Here is a 23,309-nt window from a genome sequence, read left to right on the forward strand (position 1 = left end):
AGAATGGCACTCGGCTGCTTCTTGCCAGGCAATCAGGAGGATGTGCCCGTAGGCTTATATGCAAGATTCACGGCTCTATTTTGCATATATGTTTATGGGACATGCCCATAGACTTATACGCAAAATAAAGCCATGAATCTTGCATATAAGCCTATGGGCACATAGACTTATATGCAAGATTCATGACTCTATTTGCGTATAAGTCTATGGGCACATCCTCCTGATCACCATTTTTTTTTAAAGCCATGGCAATCGGCAGGGACAGGGAGGAGGCAAACGGCACTGGCTGGCAGGAGGGAAGGTAAATGCCCCCAAGCCAGTCGCCCTGCTGGAATCCGAGCGGAGCGGAGCTGCTCTGGAGGATTCCGGGGGGGGGGACAGATCGCCTCCCCCCCCCAGGGATTCCCCACCGGAACAGATGGTGGGGAATCCATACACCCCTACCCATGAGTCTTGGACTCTGCGGCCTTTGCGTGTTCCTCCTCTGGAGAGGAGCTTCCCAAACTCATCTCTGGATCCTAGGCCATTCACTCATGGTCCGTTGCACTAGTTATCCCTCCAGTCCCTAAATTCCTTCATTTTATCTTGCTTATCTTGATTGGAACACTTACTTGATTTTTGTGTTGCAAACATTGCTTTGGCCTTCTCTCCCTGCTAGGGATGAGCAAACACACCCCAGCTCAGGTTCTCCAGGCATCCACTGAAGCACCGCTCCTGCTGCCTCCACCGGCCCATGCTCCAGCCCCCTCAAGCTTTGCGAGTTGCCTGCACTAACCCCGGGCCAGTCCGGCGAGTGCCCACCATTATGCATTAGTGGCATTATGCCTCTAATATTGCTCATATTAAGCTTTCCTGGCCCCAAACGGCACATATTTAAATATGCACCTTTTTTGTTAAACCCCACTTTTTCCGTAAAAAAAAGAAAAAGCAGCAAAATGGTGGGTGCTGGCTGGCTGGGTCATGGTGAGTCTGGGAGGGCATGAGTGGGCACAAACGAGGGCAGGGGCTCAGCGGGCATGGTCCAGGGGTTGTGGGTGGGGGGGTGACAGACTCCCAGATCCAGTCAGTCATCCGTAACATCCCTACTCCCAACCCCACCCTCTCTCTTTATAAATAACCTTCTCTCTCTCTCTCTCTCTCTCTCTCTTCTTACAGCATTGAGGAGTCGATCAGGGCGTTCAATTATCAATGGGAACTGGGCAATTGACCGACCTGGGAGATATGAGGGAGGAGGAACCATGTTCACCTACAAACGCCCCAATGAAATCTCAAGCACTGCTGGGGAATCCTTTTTAGCAGATGGCCCAACAAACGAAATCTTGGATGTCTACGTAAGCTGCAACTATTTGGCATAATAATACAATTCTTGCTAACCACAAATCCTTTCTATTCTATCTCATTAACTTAGAGAACCCCCCATAATAATTAGGAGTATGCAAACCACCTCATAATAGGAGAAGACACTACTTTCCAGCACAATCCTCTACACATATATAGTCAGAAGTAAGTCCTACAGAGTTCGATTATTTATCAGGTTTCTATCTTCCAAGTAGCTTAGAGTCATCATTCCATTGGATCCTCAGAAACCCTGTGAAATAGACTAGGCTGAGAGATAGTAGTTGGCTTTAGTTCACCCAGTGAGCTTCAAGTGGGGCAGGAGGAATGGGAAAACAGAGTTTAGAGGATTGTGAGTGGGTGGGTGGGTGGGAGGGAGGGTGAGTTGAGGTTTGGTGGTCACATGTGTGGGAGGAGGCGGAAGTGTGGAATTCCTCTCCAGCTCCAATTGAAAGCTGAGCTGGAGAAGAAGTCAGGTTTCATAATGCTCACCCTGTATTTGGAGTGAACATTACAAGCTCTGAAGACACATATTTATGAGCCTCAAAGTAGGGCGTCTCTGTGGTATATCTAGCCCTTTTGTTTACTATGGAGATGAATGCGCATGCACGCGCGCACACACACGCACACCAACCCATATGCTCATGTGGCTTTTTTCTACCTTAGATGATTCATCAGCAGCCCAACCCAGGTATACATTATGAGTACATCATTCCAGGGCCCAACGTCATTAGTCCTCAGGTGCCTCTTCATAGACGGCCAGGTAAGACAGCCTGTTTCTTTCTCAAAGTTTTGTCTAGGGATGTACGAAAATCACTTACCTGTTCGCGGATTATGCTGATGGTGGGGGGGGGGAGGCACTCCATCCCTCCTCCTGGAATCCTGGACAGGGGGGAGGCGCTCTGTTCCTCCCCCCCCCGGAATCCTTCTTGGCCAGCTCAGCAGCCGGCCAGACCCAGCCAGGCCAGAGCCGTCTGCAGCCGGATTTCCGGCCGTGGAGGGCTCTGGGGAAAAAACAAAACAAAACTGCATACGCAAATGGTGGCGGCTATGGCCGCCTCCATTTGCGTTCCTTATTTTTGACATCTTAATCTTTGTAAATATTTACGTAGACTAAGACGGCGAAAATAAGGGGAACGCAAATAGCGTAGTGGGCGCTATTTCGTTCCCCTTATTTTCTTCGTCTTAGTCTACGTAATTATTTGTGTAATTATTTGCATACACCCCATTTGCGTACGCCTTTTTTTTTTTTTTTTTTTACCCAGACATTTTAGGCTACGTAAAAACTTACGTAGCCTATCACATGGGTGTAAAAAACAAAAACAAAAACCTGCAAATGGCGGCGGCGGCAGCCAGTTGGAAGACCAGCCGCCGCAGCCACCGCCACCACTGCCTCCACCTGGAAGATCCGCCCCAGGTAAGTCTCATCCCAGGGGGATCTGCGGGGGGGGGGGGCGGCAGGCCATTCCGCCACAGATTTCAGGGGGCCGAATGCACTGGCATTCGGCCTCCCCGAGATCCGTGGCAGACTTCTCTGCCATCCCTAGCTTTGTCTGCTGTCTCTTTCTCAAACAGCTCTGTAATCTGTAATTCTGAAATCCACATCACTGTGAGCTTTCCAGAGCAGCTTGTGTTAGGAAAGATGTGCACAAAATGCATGCAGACAGCACTTTAGCAATATAAAATACTTGAGGAAAAATGCGTACATTACAAAATGCACACAAAAAGCGTATATTAATGCGTACATGACAGAAATGCATATGAATTTCTGTATGGATTTTTTTCTTTAAACTCTGTATGGATTTTTTTAAAGCTTTTACGGAAATGAGAGCTTCACTTTGACCTAACCCCCCCCCCCCCGTGACAATCTCAACAAGACTGAGATTGACAGATCCATCTATCCCTAGATAATTCTGATAAGGTTCACACCACTTTGGGTTGCAAATCATCGTCATCATCATCATCGCTGGTGTGGTGTGATGGCGAGAGTGTTGGCCTGGGAGTGAGGAGATCCGGGTTCTAGTCCCCATTCACTCGGCCATGGAGCTCGCTGGGTGACTTTGGGCCAGTCACAGACTCTCAGCCCAACCCTCCTCACAGGGTTGTTGTTGTGAGGATGAAATGGAGAGGAGGAGGAGGATGTACGCTGCCTTGGGTTCCTTAAGGAGGAAAAAAGGCAGGATATAAATGTAATAAATAATAATAATAACAATAATATGTGTTTTTTTTAAAAAAATCGCTGCTTGATGATAGCAGGCGCATAGGGATCGGCAGATTCACCTCCGTCCGGAGCTGTCTGTCACTTGCCGAGCCACCACCTTTCCCCTCTTGCTATGTGAGCCCTTTGGTGGCTCAGTGAGTGACTGACAAGCACCGCAGGCCTGCCTTCTCCTTCTCTGCGCTGCTATTTTGCACAACAGTGGTGGCCCAGGCATTTCCGGGAAGGGAATGCTGTGTAAATAGCATCCACAAAGAGCAATCAGTGCAACATTCCCAGTGTGAGTGGCCCATTCATGCCTGTAATGCTGTGTAAATTGCCCTTTACTTCCACAATCTACGCAACATCCCTTTCCCAGAAATGCCAGAGCTGCCGGTGCTGTGCAAAGTGTCAGCTCAGGGAAGTGCCGGACACTCACAGACCACACAACGCTTATGGACAGGTCCGATGAGTGCTGTGTGGCTTGTGAACGGGGGCCTGGGGGGCTGAGCAGGGGGAGTCTGACAGTTTGGGCTCCTGAGACATCCCTACAGGCACTAGACATGTAAGAGGATTGCATTTCAGTTTGCGAATAATCAGAACTGTCCTGTTCACAGCCTCAAACATGAATGCAAGCAGGGACACATTTTTAAAAAATGCTCACAAATTCTTGAGCTTGCAGTTGTGTTTGAAAAATGCATAGTTTCTGAAAAATGCACACTTGTGCTTTTTAAAATAATGTGCTTTTTAAAAGAAAGAAAGAAAGAAAGAAAGAAAGAAAGAAAGAAAGAAAGCCAGCCAGCCAGCCAGCCAGCCAGCCAGCCAGCCAGCCAGCCTTAGTCATGCCTTGGTTGGTTCATGCCTTGGTCCATGGTGGGAAAGTGCATACTTTTTTTAAAAAAAAAAAAGTGCACAGAAATGTGCACTTTTCCCATTTGAAATGTGCACTTTCCCTTTTTGGTCAAAAAGAAAACCAGGTTGCAAATGAAAACGGGACCCGAGTTTCAAAGTGGCGTATACAGATTCTCAGTGAGCATGATGGTCGTTTGCTCTCCCATCCCTACTATTTTCTTTATTTTTGTTGTTGTTGTACTTCCACTTCTAACTCAAATTCTAGTAAGATGACGTTATTCGGTCCTTCATACGATTGCCCCACAAGCCTTTAAGTGCATGAAGAATGGAGTCCCTATGTGTAAATAGACTTTAGCTTTTTCCAGGCAAGGAACTTTTAACTGCTGATCTGCGCAGTAGCACGAGTGCCAGAAAAGGCTCCTGAACAACTTTCTGCTTGGTGACAAATGGGGTGTCATGTTCCAAAAGAATCATATGGCCTTTGTATATAAGATCTTCTTTGTGTTTCACATTTTGCTGCTGGAACGTGCTTCTAAACTTGCATAAACATCCCAGGCCGTCATGGGGATTTGGCCATACAACGTTCAGACTGGCTCATCATTGAGAAAAACATCTCCTATTTTAATTCATGACTGTCTCTGTTTCCCCAGGGGAGCCATTCAATGGCCAGTTGGATGTGATGGAGACAGTGAATTATGAGGAGGAGTCTTTGCATAGGGAGACAGGCACTCACGTGGGGCAGCCTGTGGGGACCTTCCCAGTGATTCAGCCAGGAAGATTTCCCGCTTATCAGCCAGACAACCAGGTGCCTGCTGGTCAGCCACCAAGACGCAACCGAGAGCACAACTGGAAGCAGATTGGAACAACTGAATGCACCGCCACGTGTGGGAAAGGTAGGCCGTTCGCAATGCACGTGCAGTCGGCACATGCGTTCTGCCCTGGAGAATCCCAGACTGCCAGAGGCGAAACTGGTAGCAGGGGAAGAACTGAGTGACTCTGGAGTCCTTGTCTCTAACAGGGGGGAAAGCAAACATAGGCAACATCTGGTGAGAGCAAAGCCTATAAAGAAATATAAAGCATGGTGTTGGGGATGTCCATCGCAGGTAAATCTGGCCCTTTTGCAGCCCAATGGATTCCCTTGGTGCCCCTGACTAAGCTTGCATTTGGAAGCAAAGACGGGGGTTGGTTCCTGAAATCCAGGAATGGCCGTAATTTGCAGAAATTGCTGTGTATGAAAAAAAGTGAAAAGTTCCCGGACTTCGGGAAAAGCCTCCACCACAACTGCCCACCCCCACATTGCTGCCCCCGCCATGTCTACTCTCCCCTAGCTGTATCCCCCCCACCCTACACACTGCCAGCTCTCCCAGAAACCAGGGGTCTCTCCCCCACCACATCTCCTTCCCACCCCCTTGCCATTCTCCTACCCACCACTGAAGCTGCCCCTGCCACATCTCCCAACGCTCTGCCACATCTCCCCCACCTCCCAGCAACACACCACATCTTCCAGCAGTCCGATCCCCCACCAGTTCTCCCAGCTCATGCCACGTCTCTCCCCCAACTCCCAGCTCTATTTACGGGGGGGGGGGGGAGAAAATCTGAGACCTGGCCCAACTCAATTTGATCAAGTTGGGCCAGCTCACAGAGAGGGAAGCCAAAGTCTGGGGGTGGGGGAGCTGCTGAGAGCTCAATGAACTCCAACCCCTGGATGGATTCCTCTGACATCCCAACATGGTGTATGCATCAGTTAAAGGGGGAACTTATTCATGGAGTCAGGGGGATGTCGCTTGAAGGGGCAATGGAGAGAAACACGTGACAATCCCTCCCAATGGCTATCTGTGAAATGGAAGAGCCATAGCTCTGTGGTAGAGTATGTGTAGGGTCTCCAATTCAAACCTGGCCTCTCCAGTTAAAAAGTCCTCAAATATTAGGGCTTCAGAGAAAGACCTGTGCCTGAGACGTGGGAGAGTGTTTCTCAGTAAAGGAGTGCAACTCATTGGCAAAGCTCATGCCTTTGTCCTGCATGCAGAATGCCCATGTTCAGTTTTCAGCATTTCAAGTTAAATTGATCAGCTGGTGAGAAGACCTGCATATAGACCTCCCCGCTGCCAGATTTACATGCCATCAGGAAAAAAAATAATGCATCTTCCACAATTGCATACACAACCACCTATGCAAGCTAGACTGAGAAGAAAAAGATTAAGGTTAAATGCACGTCAGCGTGAGTATCTGAGTTCAGTACTCTTGGTGGGATCATGTGCTGTTGAGCGTAGGGATGTATGAATAGTGTAAAATCCGCTCCGTCTGTGTTTCGCAGGTTGTCAGGTGGCTTTTGTTCCATCGTCTGCCCACAGATGGATGTGATTTTTTTTTTCAGCATGTGGAAAAATATGCAAATAATTACATAAGTATTTACATAATTTACCTTACTATGTAACATTTAGCATGTTGTCTCCCATTTCATTCAATGATTCCTCAGCAGAAACTTACATATTTTCCTATGGAATTATATGCAGAAATTTCAGGAAAGTAAAAAAACGATCCGAAAGTCCATGGATTCCGTATGGCCTGAGGGGGTCTCTCCACAGAGGATTCTGCAGGTCAGATTCTTAGAAATCCAAGCTCATTTTAGTCCATCTTGAATTTCAGAGAATTTCTCCACGAATCTCGGGGAGGCTGAATGCCAGCGCATTCGGCCCCCCAAAATTGGTGAAGAAATGGTCTGCCCCCCCGCCCCCCCCCAGGATGGGACTTACCTTGTGCGAATGTCCCTGGTGGCGGCGGCTCCGGCGGCAGTTCAGCGGCGGTTTGGTGGTGGCGGCGGCAGCGGCGGCCGGTCTTCCGACCGGCTGCCGCCGCCGCCATTTCCAAGTTAAAAAAACAAGCAAACGTGATAGGCAACGTAAAGATTTACATAGCCTATCATGGCTAGATTTTAAAAAAACACCGTGATAGGCTACGTAAATGTTTACGTAGCCTATCACGGCTGTGTGAAAAAAACCCAAAAACGCTCATATGCAAATGGTGGCGCCCATGGGCGCCGCCATTTGCGTTCCTTATTTTGGCACGTGTAGTCTATGTAAAGATTTACGTAGACTATGGCGAAAATAAGGGGAACGCTATTTGCATACGCTCAGTTTTTTTTTTCACTCAGCGGTGATAGGCTACGTAAACATTTACGTAGCCTATCACGGCTGACTGCAGGGACGCAAACGGCTGCGGCTATGGCCGCCGCCATTTGTGTCCCGGCAGGACCGGATTCATGGCCAGAGGGACAGGGCGCCTCCCCCCCAGCCAGAATTTCGGGGGGGAGGGACGGGGCGCCTCCCCCCCAGCCAGAATTTTGGGGGGAGGGACGGAGCGCCTCCCCCCCACTGCTAATCAACTTTAGGGTTCAGGTAAGTGACTTTCGTACATCCCTAACGAAACCCCATTTACCTGGCTCCACCGGGTTCCGCTGGGGGGTGGTCTGTCCTTCCCCCTGGAATCCTCCCCCTGGAATCCTGGCCAGCCGGCTCCACTCCGCGGCCAAGCCGCGGAGCCGCCAGCCGGCTCCGGCCGCCCGCAGCCAGACAGCCAGCTGCTGGGCAGCCCTACAGGAACACAAATGGCGGCTGTTATAGCCGCCATCATTTGCGTCCCTTTCTTTCGTGGGGGGGGGGAAACCTGAGCATACGTAAATGGCGGTAGCCACCGCCATTTGCGTACGCTGGGTTTTTTTCCCCCCTGCTGTGATAGGCTACGTAAATATTTATGTAGCCTATCACGGCCTCCACAGGGATGCAAATGACATCCCTGCATTAGCCGTGATAGGCTACGTAAGTATTTATGTAGCATATCATGGCTGAAGAGAAGCAAGCGAATGGCGGCTGCAGGACGGCTGCCATTCGCACAGCAGCGCGGATGGGAGCAGGTAAGTGCTCTGTTTCGCATGCCTTTCATGGGGTGGGGGTGGCAGGCACTTCGTCCCGCGCACCTTTCGTGGGTTGGGGGGGCGGGGGCTTTGTTCCATGACCGGTTTCGGCGGGTCGAATGCACTGGCAATCGGCCTCACTGAGATCCATCGTGGAATTCTCTAACATCCCTATCCCTAATTGAGTGCTCATTCTTATCCAGAGCTAGCACAACTATTCAAGTCACATGTGCTGGGTCCCCACTCTAATGTGCATCCATTTGTGCAACAAAAAACACCTAGGGATGTCAGAGAATTCCACCATGGACTCCATTGAGTCAGTGGCAGAATTCCCCCAGAAACCGTGGCAGAATGGCCTCCCCCACCCTGCCACTCCGCGAAATCCCCCCGGGATGGAACATACCTGATGGTGGATTCTGCAGCTCCGGCGGCTCCGGCAGCGGCTCCAGCTGCGGTGGCAGCTGCAGTGGCAGTGGCTCCGACTGGTCTCCCAGCCGCTGCCGGGCTGCTGTGGCCGCAAATGGCGGCCATTGTAGCGGCCGCCATTTGCGTCTTTGCAGTAAGCCATGATAGGCTACGTAAGCATTTACGTAGCCTATCACGGCAAAAGGCAGCCATGCAAATGGCATAGCAGACGCCATTTGCGTGGCTGCCTTTTGCTGTGATAGGCTACGTAAATACTTATGTAGCCTGTCATGGCTTACTGCAAGGACGCAAATGGCAGCCGCTACAACAGCCGCCATTTGTGGCCGCAGCAGCCCGGCTGCGGCCGGCCCTGGCTGGCGGCTCTGTGGACCCAGCCAAGGAGGATTCCGGGGGGAGGGACGGAGCACCTCCCCCCACCATGGATTGACCAAAGCGGAGCCAGGTAGGGATTTCGTACATCCCTATAAACACCGCATGTGCAGACGCCATCTGGAAAAACAACAGGATAGCTGAGATGTTCCACACAGACTGAGAATGAGAGGAAGCAACACAGACAACTCAGTTTGTGTTGCCATCCCTATTTCTCCCTATTAGGGATGGCATCCCTATTTCTCCCCATTTACTCACCACAGTCCAGAGTGAGGGCAGGAATGTTTCCTACCCTTCCTCCAATTTGGCTTCAGACATCAACGTGTTTCCAAATCTGATTGGCTATGTGGCATCATCAAAACGCCAAATTCAGAGTGAGAAGTATTATGGTTAGGGATGTTGGAAAAATCCACAATGGAATCGAAAGAGTTTGGATTTCTATGAATTCAACCCACAGATTCCTCAGCGGACTGGCTTTTCCAGAGTTGCACAGATTCTGCGGACTTGGGGAGCTTTTTTTAACTTTCTGGAATTTCACACAAATTTAGTTGTAAAAAAATACATTAAAAAACCCCACACTGGTGAAAATGCACGTTTCTTGCATAGGCTAAAGCACGAAAATGCACCGGGGAGGGGGGGTGGGATATGTGATTTTTAAAAGTGTGAATTTCTGCAAGTGCAAATGCGAATTTGCACAAATTTGGGAAATTGGAAAAAATTCTGTCAGTGAGTCGATGATGGAACGAAAGGCATCTGACAACCTGTGAAACACAGATGGAACAGATTTTTACAAAATCCGTACATCCCTAATTATGGGTAAAGACAAACAAATGATGAATTGGGAGGGAGAGCATTTGGGGCAATTTTTGGTGGTGGGGTGAAATGGTTTGTGGGAGCAGGCTTACCTTGGCCAGTGGGGTAGCAGCAGGGCAGTGGGGCTTTCCCCTCTCATCATGTAAATAACAACTCCTGTGTCCATCAGCTACAATCCACCCCCCCTTCCCAAAATGCTTCAGATACCAGGGATGGTGGAGAATTTCTCCCCGAAACTTCGGGGGGCCGAGCGCCAATGTGTTCGGCCCCCCGAACAGGTTTTGGGGAGAAATTCTCCACACTCCCCCGCCCCCCGCACCCCCCCCGGGACAGGACTTACCTTTGGCGAATGTCCCTCCCGGTGGCGGGTCCGGCCGGCGGTTCATCGGGTCTTTGTCTGGGGTGGGAGTGGCATCCGGTCTTTCGACCAGCTGCCGCCGCCGCCATTCCAATAAAAGAAAAAAAAACGCCCCCATGATAGGCTACGTGATGATTAACGTAGCCTATCATGGCTAGATCTGCAAAGTCAGCCGTGATAGGCTACGTAAATCGTCACGTAGCCTATCACGGGTGACTTTAAAAAAAAAAAAGGACGTACGGATAATGGCGGCCCCCATAGGGAGCCGCCATTCCTGTTCCTTATTTGGTCGCTGTAGTCTACGTAAAGATTACGTAGACTACGGCGAAAATAAGGGCAACGCTATTTGCGTTGCCTTTATTTTTGCCGTAGTCTACGTAAAGATTTACGTAGACTACAGCGACTAAATAAGGAACGTGAATGGCGGCTCCCTATGGGGGCCGCCATTTGCGTACGCGCTTTTTTTTTTTAAAGTCACCCGTGATAGGCTACATGACGATTTACGTAGGCTATCACGGCTGACTTTGCAGATCTAGCCATGATAGGCTACGTTAATCATCACGTAGCCTATCACGGGGGCGTTTTTTTTTAACTTTTAATTTCGCGGCCGGGCGAGGCAAGGCGCCTCCTCCCCGGCCTGAATTTCGGCTGGGCGAGGCGGGAAGCCTCCCCCCCCGGCCTGAACTTCGCGGGGGGAGCAGCGAAGCGCCTCCCCCCCACCGCAAAAAGCTGCGAGACCAGTTAAGTGACTTTCGTGCACCCCTATCAGATACAGTATCATTAGGGTGTTCTGGGGCAAATGATAGCATCCAACACAGGAAAACAAGACCATTTTCACACACTTCCCCTCAAATGTGAGCTAAACGTTATCTGCTAATAATGTTTAGCTCAGCCCTTGTTCATTCTGAATTCTGTGTTTTATAGCAACCTATTTTTGAAAATAGTTTTTCCTCCCACTTTGGGGTTGAGTTGGGGTGGGGCAGAGAGGGAAATTCTTCCCCATTCCAAGCACTTAATATTGGCTTGGCCACTTTTCCTTTGCACTCCATTTGTGTTGGCAAAACATCTGATCCTTTAACGGAGGCATCACAACTCAGAAAAATCACTGCATGTATTCTCGGCCAGGCTGCGCCCCACACCCGTCTCTGCTTGCCAAACGCAAGGTGTTGTGCCTGTTTAGAACCTCTGGAATCAATACAGGTGGCCAGGCAACCTCGCAAGGTGCTCAGGCGGGCCACCCTTTTAATATACCCCCCCGCTCACAACCCCGCCACAGCCTCCAATGCCCAGCTTAGATAGAAATGGGAAGATAGGTAGCTGTGGAAAAGTGATTTGGTTGCAACCAGCCTGTCTGCTACTTCAATAGAAACAGTACATTGAGAAAGAGTTGCTAACCAACGGTGAACATTGCCCCTTGCCAAAAGTTACATATTTCCTGCAAATTCTACCAGGAGAAGAATAATAGCCCTAGAAGCAAAATTATTGTAAATTAACATGTGTGATGCTGAAAGCTTTCCTGGTTGAATACGCCACTGAATACATTATAATTTGACTTTGGCAGAAACTTGCTTTTTCGTTTCCTTTATGAGTAAATCTCCCCTTTTCTACCGCGCATATCAAGCAGCCATTAGTACTAATCAGCAAGAGAGCCATGGAATTTGACCCCCCCCACACTACTTCACCTTGAGTTAAAGAACTTTGGAATCTTTTAGTCCATGAATAATGAAAATAAAGCACCTTCTGGATGTACTGCTTTGTCTTACTCACTGCAAGGTGCTAAGGGTCACAAACTTGTGACTTTCGCTGTGGGGCCTTTTCCTTTGTGCCACTGGGCAGCTTATTGGAGGAAGGAACTTGGTCCCTGCTGCACTGCAGCACTAGTGCCACTAAAGATGGCCAAAGGTTGTATTACAAGCTCAGTGAGTGTCCGGTGACACGAAGGACCAATAGCATTCCTCCTGACAATATGCCTACGCCCTGGCTGCTTCCTGGCACACCTGCATATAGGGCTGAGCCAAAATAGTCCTTCTCAATTTCACATCCCCATACAGGGGGTGCAAAGGTGGGGAACTATTCCAGGGATATTCAAGGGGGAAGTTAAAGGGGGTAAACTTGCGGCTGGCACTCCCAGGTCTTTTGGCAACTGGTGGCTTCCATTTTTTTTAACCCTGAATTTCCTCTAGAATATGAGCAGGAAGCATTGCTCTCACTCGGATTGGCTTCAGAGCAATGCTACATGATGCCATCATCATGTTGCATTGTTTTGAAGCTGTAGGAGATGAACGCATGATCAGCAGACCTCTATGTTTTTTTTGTGGGACTGTACCACTTCACGTAGCAGGTCTGGGATTGAGTGTTTGAATGTTCTCATACATGAAAAATTGTCCAACATAAAGAACTAGCAAGCCATTGAGAGGGTTCTAACTTAGACCCCTCTTCTCTATGGCATGCTAAAGCTGGAGTCCTATACACACTTACCCTAAAGTAAGTTCCTGTGTTCCCATTACTGAGTAGGCATGTATAGGACTGCACTGTAAACTCCATTATATGCAGGGAATTTTTCTTTTTTTTAATATATGGAGGGAGAGTCCATACATTTCAGGGCTGGCTCAAACATTAGACAAGGTGCCTCAGCAAGGTGCTATCTAGTGGGATCTCTTGCCTACAATGGTGGGCTGCCCCCCCCAGGATTAATAGGGGGGCCATGAGGGACATGTTAATAATGTTGACCACTCCACATGGTGGCCATATTCCCCCCGCACGCACGCACACATGCATACAATGTTCTGGAAGCTGAGCCAATACCTAAGACATGCTGTGGTGGGAGGGACATGGGGGGGCATGGCTGCTGCCATACTAACACGGATGCCCCAGTTTTTGTGGTGGTGGCCATGTTTTTCTTACATATGTCCCAGATGTTTGGTGGTGACTAGGGATGTATGGATTTTGTTAAATCCATTCTGACTGTGTTTCGTGGGTCATCAGGCGTCTTTCATTCCATCATCCATTCATGGATGGAATCAGATTTTTTTTTCTTTTTTAGGGATGTACGAGAATTTCATTCCACTTGCACAGGGTGCACTTGTGCCAGTTTGTACTAGCACTAATATGCATTAACATAGGTGCAACTTTGCATGAATCCCCCCAAAACGTAAACAAAAAGTCTACAAGTCCACAGAATCCACGCAAATCTGAAAATGCTGCTATGCTGCAGAATCCACAGGTCAGTTTCCTAGAAACCCAAATTCCTTTGAATCCATTGTGGATTTCTCTGACATTCCCAGTGGTGGTGGCCATATCTTTCCCCACACACAATGCCCTGGTGGTTGACTCAGCTTCTGGGGCATGGCTAAAGATGGCCACCTGGAGCAGATAAAACTTTATTTAAAGAGGGTCCTGGGTAGGGATGTATGAAACTCACTTACCTTTTCACAGAATCTTTCGCGGTGGTGGGGAGGCGCTCTGTCCCTCCCCCCGGAATCCTCGACGGGGGGGAGAAGATCCGGTCCTCCCACCCAGAATCCTCGACGGCCGGTGGTTCTAGCGGCGGTGGCGGCTGGTCTCCTGGCCAGCCGTGGCCGGGCTGCTGCCACCGCCATTGCCATCCTGGCTTGCAGCCATGATAGGGTACGTAAGAATTTACGTAGCCTATCATGGCTGGGTTAAAAAACAAACAAAAATCCAGTGTACGCAAATGGCGGCGGCTATGGCAGCCGACATTTGCATGCCCTTTTTTTTGCCGTTTTATCTTATGTAAATATTTACGTAAGATAAATCGGCCAAAAATAGGGCACGCAAATGGCGGCCGCTGTAGCCGCCGCCATCATTTGCGTATGCTGGGTTTTTTTTTTTTAACCCAGCTGTGATAGGCTACGTAAATTCTTATGTACCCTATCACGGCTGCAAGCCAGGATGGCAATGGCGGCTGCAGCAGCCCGGCCTTGGCTGGCCAGGAGACGAGCCGCTGCCACCGGAGCCACCACTGGAACTGCCGCCGCCGCTGAATCTGCCCCAGGTAAGTGCCATCCCGGGGGGATTCCGCGGGGGGGGGGTGGGAGGGCAGGAGGCCGTTCCGCCATTGATTCTGGGGGGCCGGATTCTTTAGCATCCGTGCTGGATTCACTGGAATCCGTGGCGGAATTCTCTGCCATCCCTAGTCCTGGGCAGACATCCTTCTTGGGCCCTGCTGAGGCCCCAACAGCTCTCTGAGCACTGGGGGCTGATACATTTGATCCCCCAACTACTGTCTAAAGTGGTACGGTGCAACAACAGATCTGTCAATCACACAAAGCTGTCATTGCTATGTTTCACCTCTTAGTTGAGAATAATGCATGCAAATGGGGACCACGATGGTTCAGATTCTTTCCTGCCTCACAAGAACTGTGGTATTGTTATCAAAATATACTTCAGTGTTGGCACAAGTCCAGCCATATGTCATCTTTTGACTGGGGAGATTATCCAACTTGGTCTAAGTTCCAGCCCTGGAGAAATTGGCAGGGACAACGGCCCTCTCTGGTTTAAATTCAGAAACAGGGATTTATTCCAGGGCTCACTGAGGGAAATTATAAAACTCCCCCCTGAGCTTTGCAAAAAGAGGATCGGTTCTCTGACGTGATAGAATGGGTAGACAGATCCTGAAGGTTTGGGAAAGGTTTCCGCCACTGTGGAAGCTAATCAGCTCTTGTTCTGAGCTTCAGCTCAAATGTGTTTATTTTAGCCATAGGTCATATATTAACAAAGGTACAGTGCATATGAAATATATGTGTGTGTTTGTGTGTGTGTGTGTGTGTGTGTGTGTGTAGAGAGAGAGAGAGACAAAGGGAGAGAAGGAGGAGGAGGTGGCCGCAGGGCGGGGGGAGCTTCTATGGATATACGAATCAATCTACTGTATATCCAGTCCACGTCAGTTTTGTAAATCCATTCCATCCAATTTCCACATCATTTTGCATTTTTTAAAGATGCACAAACATTTGCATTCATTTTTGTAGGTGACTTTCCTCAACATATGTATTTTATATGCCATTTTCCAAATATACACAGTTTTGTATTCAACGTCTCCTGATATACACTGATTTGTATGCGGTTTTTGAGTGAAGGACTGCATCTGAAAATCTGGAGAAGTGCAGAATCTGAAGGATAGCTGTGTTCTGATCTGCCTATTAGTCCAGAAAGTTCATGATGCAATGCTGTTACATGCATGCTGCTATGTATGATGATGAATACAATATTTAATTTGGGGGAACAACATTTTTGATTGTAAGATGCCATTTTTGCCTGTGTGACTCTGTAAAACAGGGAAGGGCAACTTTTGGCATCTCCAGATGTTTTGGCCTACAACTCCCATCTTTGATTATACTAGCTAAGGCAGATGGGAGTTGTAGGCCAAAAATCTGGAGGACCACAAGTAGGGATGCAGGAGAAATTCAAGATGGCCCTAAAATGAGCTCGGATTTCGAAGAATCCAACTTGCGGAATCTGCTGTGGAACGACCTCCTCAGGCCACACGGAGTCCCTGGAGTTTCTGATTTTTTTTTTTTACTTCCCCAAATTTCTGCATATTTATTTGAAGGAAATCTGCAAGGTTCTGCTGAGGAATAGTGGAATGGAATGGGGGACAATACGCTAAATGTTACATACTAAGGTAAATTGTGTAAATTCCTCCAAAGCCTCTTACGTAATTTTTGTTGTTGTTGTTCAGTTGTTCAGTCATGTCCGACTCTTCGTGACCCCATGGACCATAGCACACCAGGCCTTCCTGTCCTGCGCTCTCTCCCAGAGTGTGCTCAAGTCCATATTCATTGCATCGGTGATGCTTGCATATTTTTCCGCATGATGAAAAAAATATTCGCATCTTTCTGCGAGCGGACGACGGAACAAAAGGTGCCTGACAATTCACGGAACACTGATGGAGCAGATTTGACACAGTCCTTCCATCCCTAGCCACAGTTGCCCAGCCTTGTTGAGAAGCATCGTGTATCGATGACACTATGTCAGTCCATCAGTAAAGAAAGTGTATCTGCCATTAAATGGATTTTTCACTGCCTTACTCTTTTGTTTCCTTGTCACCCAGGGTCACAGTATCCCATCTTCCGCTGTGTAAACAGGAACACTCATGAGGAGGTGTCTGAGAGCTACTGTGACACCAGTACCAAGCCCACTCCAGAGGAGGAAGCCTGCAACATCTTCCCTTGCCCAGCCTTGTAAGATAACGATGATTATATCCATATCTATCATCTGTCTACCTATCATCCATCTATCTATCTATCTATCTATCTATCTATCTATCTATCTATCTATCTATCTAATCTATCATCTGTCTGTCTGTCTGTCTGTCTGTCATCTATCATTTCTCTCTCTCTCTCTCTCTCTCTCTCTCTCATCTATCTATCCATCCATCCATCCATTCATCAATTACTTTTTTATCCCACCTTTTTTTCCTCTTGCAAGGCACCCAAAGCAGCTTATGTGGTCTCCTCCTTATCCTCACAACAACCCCGTGAAGTAGGTTAGGCTGGAGTCAATGACTGGCCCAAAGTCACCCAGTGAGCTTCATGGCCAAATGAAGACTAGGTGGGTGGCACCCACAAATTAAGGGTGCAGTTCATCTGGTTTGCAGGCCTTTTGAAGACAAAATTGTAGACTTTTAAAAAATTATTTGTTTATTAAAAAAAATGGGAGAAAATTAAGTGTGGGGGAGGCCCCCCTAGCCCACCCCTGGCTATAGGCCTGACTCAAGTCCGGATCTCCTGAATCCCAGTCCAACAGTCTAACCACTACACCGCACTGAATCTCACAGATATAGCACCATCAGTTCTCTTGGCACTTAACAGAGAACAAAAACAGGTCCTGCCCCCAAGAAGCTCCCAATCTAAAATTCAACACAGAGGAAGTGGGGAGAAGGGGAAGGAGTGGCCAGCAAGAGAAGTATCTGCTGCTTTTTCAATTACGTCTACTTAACTATAATAGATACCACTAGAAACGAAGGGAATAGTCCTATTCATACTTACCTGGGAGTAATTTCAGGGCAGATGGGTGTGCTTGTGTGCTGAAACTTACCCAAGCTCCTAAGGCTCCCTTGCAGGAGGCAAACTGCTTTGTTAGATTTCCCAGACTGCTGGACTGTGGAATGACACCATTAGATACTGCCCAAAATGTTCATTGTCAAAATGTCTTTATGAGATGGGCGGCACTTTGGCAAACTAGAAGCAGACTCAGCATATAATCCAGGTACTTTTTATATCTGGCCTGTAGATGAGAAAAAATATAACCCCTTGTCTTCCTCCCTCCCATTATCTCTCAGCTGGGATATAGGGGAGTGGTCAGAATGCAGTAAGACCTGCGGCCTTGGAATGCAGCATCGCCAAGTCCTGTGCCGGCAGATCTATGCCAACCGCACCCTAACGGTCCAGCCCCACCGCTGCCACCACCTGGAGAAACCAGAGACAACAAGTACGTGCCAGCTGAAGATCTGCAGCGAATGGCAAATTCGGACAGAATGGACATCGGTAAACAGGAATGATTCACACCTGTAGGGAAAGGTGTAGAGACTCATCACGGCATGGCTCCCTCCCGTGTGATGGATAGTTCTAAACGTTACTCTAGAGGGGAGGAGGGATCAGAAGCTGTGGGAAAGCCATGTCCACAATATTATATGTGCTCTGACCAGAAAAGACAGTATCGATCCCATCCCATGTGCAGCAGCAACATAATGCAAATTAGCTTTTCACTGCCAGATATGTCATGTTCCTGCCTTTGTGCCTCTGGGACATCAGACCAGCTTTATCCAGTCACTGCCATCTAGGGATGTACGAAAGTCACTTACCGTTTCACGGAATTGATTCGAGGTGGGGGGGAGGCGCTCCGTACCTCCCCCCAAAATTCTGGCCAGGGGGGAAGCGCTCCGTCCCTCCCCCCCCGAATCCTGGCTGGTTGGGTCCGCAAATGGCAGCGGTCCATGGGAACGCCGCCATTTGCGTACGTGCATTTTTTTGTTTTGTTTTAAATCAGCCGTGATAGGCTACGTAAACATTTACGTAGCCTATTACGGTATTTTTTAAAAAAATCTAGCCGTGATAGGCTACGTAAATCTTTATGTAGCCTATCACTTTTTTTGTGTTTTTGTGTTTTTTTATCGGAAATGGTGGCGGTGGCAGCCGGTCGGAAGACCAGCTGCCTCAGCCACTGCCGCCGAACCGCTGCCGAACCGCCGCCGGAGCCGCCGCTGCCAGGAAGATTCGCCCAAGGTAAGTCCCGTCCCGGGGGGGTGAGGGGGTGGCAGACTATTTCGCCACTGATTTCGCCACCCGAGATTCGTGGCGGCGGCTCCAGCAGCAGTTCAGCGGCTTCAGCTTTGGCGGCCGGTCTTCCGACTGGCTGCCGCCGCCGCCATTTCCAGTTAAAAAAAAAAAAACGTGATAGGCTATGTAAAGATTTACGTAGCCTATCACGGCTGACTTTAAAACAACAACAACAACGCGCATACGCAAATGGCGGCGGCCATGACCGCCGCCATTTGATTTCCTTAATTTGAGACGTCTTAGTCTATGTAAACATTTATGTAGACTAAGACGGAGAAAATAAGGGGAACACAAATAGCGTAGACGCGTTGGCATTCGGCCTCCCAGAGATTCGTGGAGAAATTCTCTGACATCCCTAGTATTACTTCAGGTGTAAAGCAGGCAGCTAGCATTTCTCTCCCCCACCACACCAACTGCCATTCCATGCTTTACAACTGCTTCTACATTCCTAATATGTTGGAACACCAACAACAATGCTGTTTGCCAACCCTGATTTTAAACTCACTTACATCTTAGCACCATTGTGACTACAGGAATAATGTGGAGTTTCCTTCTGCTTCCCATCGCCTGCCACTCTCTGGGTGGTGGTGGTGAGGTGGCTTAGGCTGCAGGGCACTGGACACTTTGGCCCAAACTGTAGCTGCACCACTGATGAAGATTGGGATGTGGTCAGTGGGAGACATACCTGAGAATTTTGGGGTGGGGCTTGGCTAGGGCTGTCGGAGAATTCTGGCATGGACTCCAATGAGGCTGGATTCCAGAGAATCTGACCTCTGGAGTCTATGGCAGAGTGGATGCATTTACCTCTGGATTTCCTGCAGGGTGGCTCTCTGGCTCTCCCATAAATGGCTGCGGTTTAGGCCAAAGTCAGTGCTTTACAGCCACAAATGGTGTACAATACACCATTTATGGCTGCATTTTTTCCTATGATAGGCTAATGGCAGCCTGCATTAGCATATCATGTCTTATAGGGAGCCAGAGAGCCATTCTGAGAACTGCAGCAGATGTGGTGGGGCTCCTGAAAATTCTGCGGGTGTCAAGGGCTCCTTGGAGGGCTCTCTCAGTTTAATCCAGTAGCCAAGTCCAGACACAGACAAAGGGACTCTTTTCAAAGCTTTATTCTTCTTTTATAACTTAACAACTCTACAGGTAGCAACTAGATCTGAGCAGCAGCATCTCTATGCCCTAAGTTGGAACAGTTGGTCCCCGTTTGAAAGGCAATTACTGGCAGACCCCTGAATATAAGGACTAGGGAGAATCCCTCCCCTTTTCCCTTGGATCCTCGGGGCGCAACCGTTCTTTGAGCGCCAACCGGGCGCTACGCCTCCTTTCCGCGCTCTCCATTTGGCGCCGCTCTCTGCGTCTGCGCCGCGCATCCAACCAGTCTGCTATCGGTGCTGGGTCACTCCCTGGACTGCTTTCTAATCTAGGAATGCTGGTGGGAGGAATCTCTGTCAGCTGCGGGCCCTGGGAAAAAGGGGCGCGCTCCTCTCCCAGGAGCGACTGCTCTTCCTCCGAATCAGAACTACTCTGGGATTCTATGGGCTCAGTGTCCACCCTGACAGCGGGGCTCCAAGCAGCACGGATGGCCACTCCACAGATCCCCCCCCGTACCGGACAGTGGGGTGTTCGTACACCACTAGGCTTGGCTCCGCTTATTTTCCAGATGAGGTTGTCAATGGTAGCTTCCCCCTTTTTATTTTTACACTTCAAACGAAGCCTGGCCAGATGTGAACAGTGGTTGGTAAGGCTCTCCTCCACAGCCTTCTGAATTCCTTCCGGTTGTGTTCCCCCAGCTGGAAGCAGGTCAGAAGGCTGCAGGGAGATGAAGAAGATCACTGGCTATGAATTGTGCCCTGTATTTAAGAAAATAAATAAATAAATAAATAAATAAATGAGAAAAGCATACCCTCAACCACCTCTTCTATCAAGTAAGGCAAGCCAATGCCCACGTTTCTTAGAAATTTGCCCACGTACCATGAAAGCAGCCAAAATTCCCTGTGGGCGGGAATGGGTCTGTGAAACTGGAGAGGGAAATTCAGCCCAGTGCTGTATCTTCACTTTAGATTTTATCCCCCACTTGGTCCTTCCATGGAGTTTGGCTTCCTTCCCTGTTTCATGACACAGTGTGATCGGGACGTGTATGGGTGAATCTGTCCATTTGGGCTGTGTGAGGATCCTGCTTTTTAGAAGTGTTAACCTTCAGATTTTTCTAGCACCATGATACTAAGATGCGGTTCTTCGGTTAGATTATTGCCAAGAGAGAAATGAAATCCTTTCATTTGCAAAATGATGATGTTGGAAAAACAAAAACAAAACCTACTTTAAAAGAGGACAGGACATTATAACGGGAGAGCCTGCTTATCAAACAGATCCTAGAGTTCTGTGTTCTTTCTGGAATTCAAGGAGGTCCCCAATTTTGAAAGTATTTTCTTGATCTTAAAAGCAAACACATGGCTTAAAAATTTATTTGTAGTGGCCACTCCACCCACCTCCCAGTGTTAAAAAACAGAAATGCGGTTGTCTTTGTCTTTGATCTTGGATTCTGGAGAAGCAAGATGGCATTTTTAATTTTAGCAGGCTCAGATTTATTCCACTGCATTAATCAGCTCTTTCTAAAGTATAACCAGAGTTACTTCTGGTAAACAGGGGAGAAATAATGGAAGATATGATGCCATCCATTCCACATCATTCCATTTGCGTTCCTTCTTAGCAGGGTAGGAACTTGTCCCTATTAGGGCAAAAGTAACTTGGTCCATACTTAAAGAAACTTTCTTCTCAGGAGTCTCAGAATACATTTGCCTGATGGGTTTGACAGGGAAACATTTAGTGCGGAAATGAATTTGTTTTTTAAAAAACCAAACCTCAAACTTATCTGCAAATGTTGATGGCAAATTACTCTGACTGTGTGGCCATTGTCAACATATGACAGCACCTGACATGCAATGATAGTACTTGAGAGTTGACTTGCAATATAATTGAGGTTTCAAAAAAAAAAAAATCATTCAAAATAATGTCTGTGTTAAATTTAAAGTGTGTGTGTGTTTGTTTTTTACTGTGCTTAGGGTTGTCAGAGAAAGCCTCAGTGGATTCAAATGACTTTGGATTTCTATGAATCCCACATGTGAATTCTGGAGCGAACCTGCTTTTTCTGAGTCACACAGATTCCATGGACTTGCAGATCAGTTTTTTTTTTTTTTACTTTGAGGAGATTTGAGCAAGTGTACATTAGTGCAAATGTGCATTTGGAAACAGGAAAATAATTCTCATTAAAAAAAATCTGATTCCGTCAATGAGTGGACGTTGGAATGAAAGACGCCTGACAATCTGTGAAACAGATACAGATTCAACAAAATTTGTACATCCCTATCAGGATGTACATCCCACTTTAGGTGTGTTGTTGTTGATGATGGTAACAACGACAACAACATCACATCATATTTCTAAATCTGTTAAGTCTGAAATCCAAATGTCGAATATTCTGTTTTGAAGTCAATTTTGACATTAATAGCTGAATTCAGAAATTCAAAAGTTTCACCAGGTTTTAACATTTTGCAAATTTTTGTCTCAGCTTTAGAGAGTTTCATATGACTTTGGTTAATATTCTGTTCAACATCCCTTGAAAATAACCAACAAAGGACATTTCACACCTTCTGTCTTAGCTCCTTACATTGCTAAAATCTTATTACTGGGGAGACTTTCTTGGCCTTTAATTTGTCCTACCTTCCTAAAAAGTAGAGCTGCATGTAAATGACTTTCAAAAGTTTCCAGCCTATCTGTGTCTGTGGGCAAAGAAATCAGGGAGATCAATTCACCAAACATCTCCATGGGGAGGAAAAGTTATCCAACGGTAGGGATGTGCGAATCCACCCCCGTCCAGGTTCTCAGGGTGCCCACCCAGCCCCTGCCCCCCCTTGCTGGTCCCCAGACTGTGCTCGAGCCCCTCTTATGCTCCGTGAATGGCCCACACTACCCCAGGGGCCTCGTCAAGCTGAGTGGTCACCATTAAAAAATAAATAAAATGGCGATCACAAAATGTGCACATTTGCATATGCACAGAAATACACATTTTTGTGAATGCACATATTTATGTGTGTTTGAAAATGCACATTTTTGCAAAAATGCACATTTTCACGCACATGCAAATATGTGCACTCGCAAAATGCGCATTTTTGCAATCACTATTTTATTTCTCAAAAAATGGCGACCATGAAGTTTGACAAGGCTGCCAGGGTGAGTGCAGGCCATTCACCGAACATGGGCAGGGGGTGAGCAGGAGCAGGGGCTCGATGAGCAGGGCTCAGAGGTGTGGGCAGGGGCGGTTCTGCTGGATTCCCAGATGGAATCGGGTGCTTGAGCCATCCCTATCCAACAGTTTCTTGGGGATGGGGCTCACCATTAACAGTAGAACCACTTCTTTCCTTTCCCTAAGGCTTGTTTTTGTTTCTTGCTGCCTCTACAAGTGGCAACAGCAGCAACTGTGTTTGAAAGCTGGCTGATATTTTGCACCCTCCAGAATGCCCCAGACATAGTGTCATTGAGAGCTGGGGCTGGGTGGGAGGGGAGGTATAGTGACCACTACAGAAAATAGATACTTTTCAGAGAAAATTCTGCATGCTGGCTTGCTTGTTCTAGGGGGCGAAATAAAAATAAAAATCTCATACATTTTTGTTAAAACCCATTGGCCATAATCCATAGTCCTTTGAGCAAATAGGACCCCTATTGCTAGGAGTGGCAATGGGGTTCTCCTAA

General features: G+C 48.0%; 1 protein-coding gene across 1 annotated transcript in view; it reads left to right on the plus strand.

The window, feature by feature from the left end:
- Window positions 1–23,309, plus strand: part of THSD4 (thrombospondin type 1 domain containing 4) — a 564,631-nt gene that overhangs the window by 494,677 nt on the left and 46,645 nt on the right. Inside the window, 5 exon segments of the mRNA XM_084817856.1 lie at window positions 1,156–1,331; window positions 2,002–2,098; window positions 5,035–5,277; window positions 16,331–16,460; window positions 17,561–17,765. Coding sequence (XP_084673982.1) covers window positions 1,156–1,331; window positions 2,002–2,098; window positions 5,035–5,277; window positions 16,331–16,460; window positions 17,561–17,765 — 851 coding nt within the window.

The sequence above is a fragment of the Heloderma suspectum genome, chromosome 11 (genome assembly GCF_057233095.1).
Source record: "Heloderma suspectum isolate Gila_16-S chromosome 11, 16-S_ref, whole genome shotgun sequence".
NCBI lineage: Eukaryota > Metazoa > Chordata > Lepidosauria > Squamata > Helodermatidae > Heloderma > Heloderma suspectum.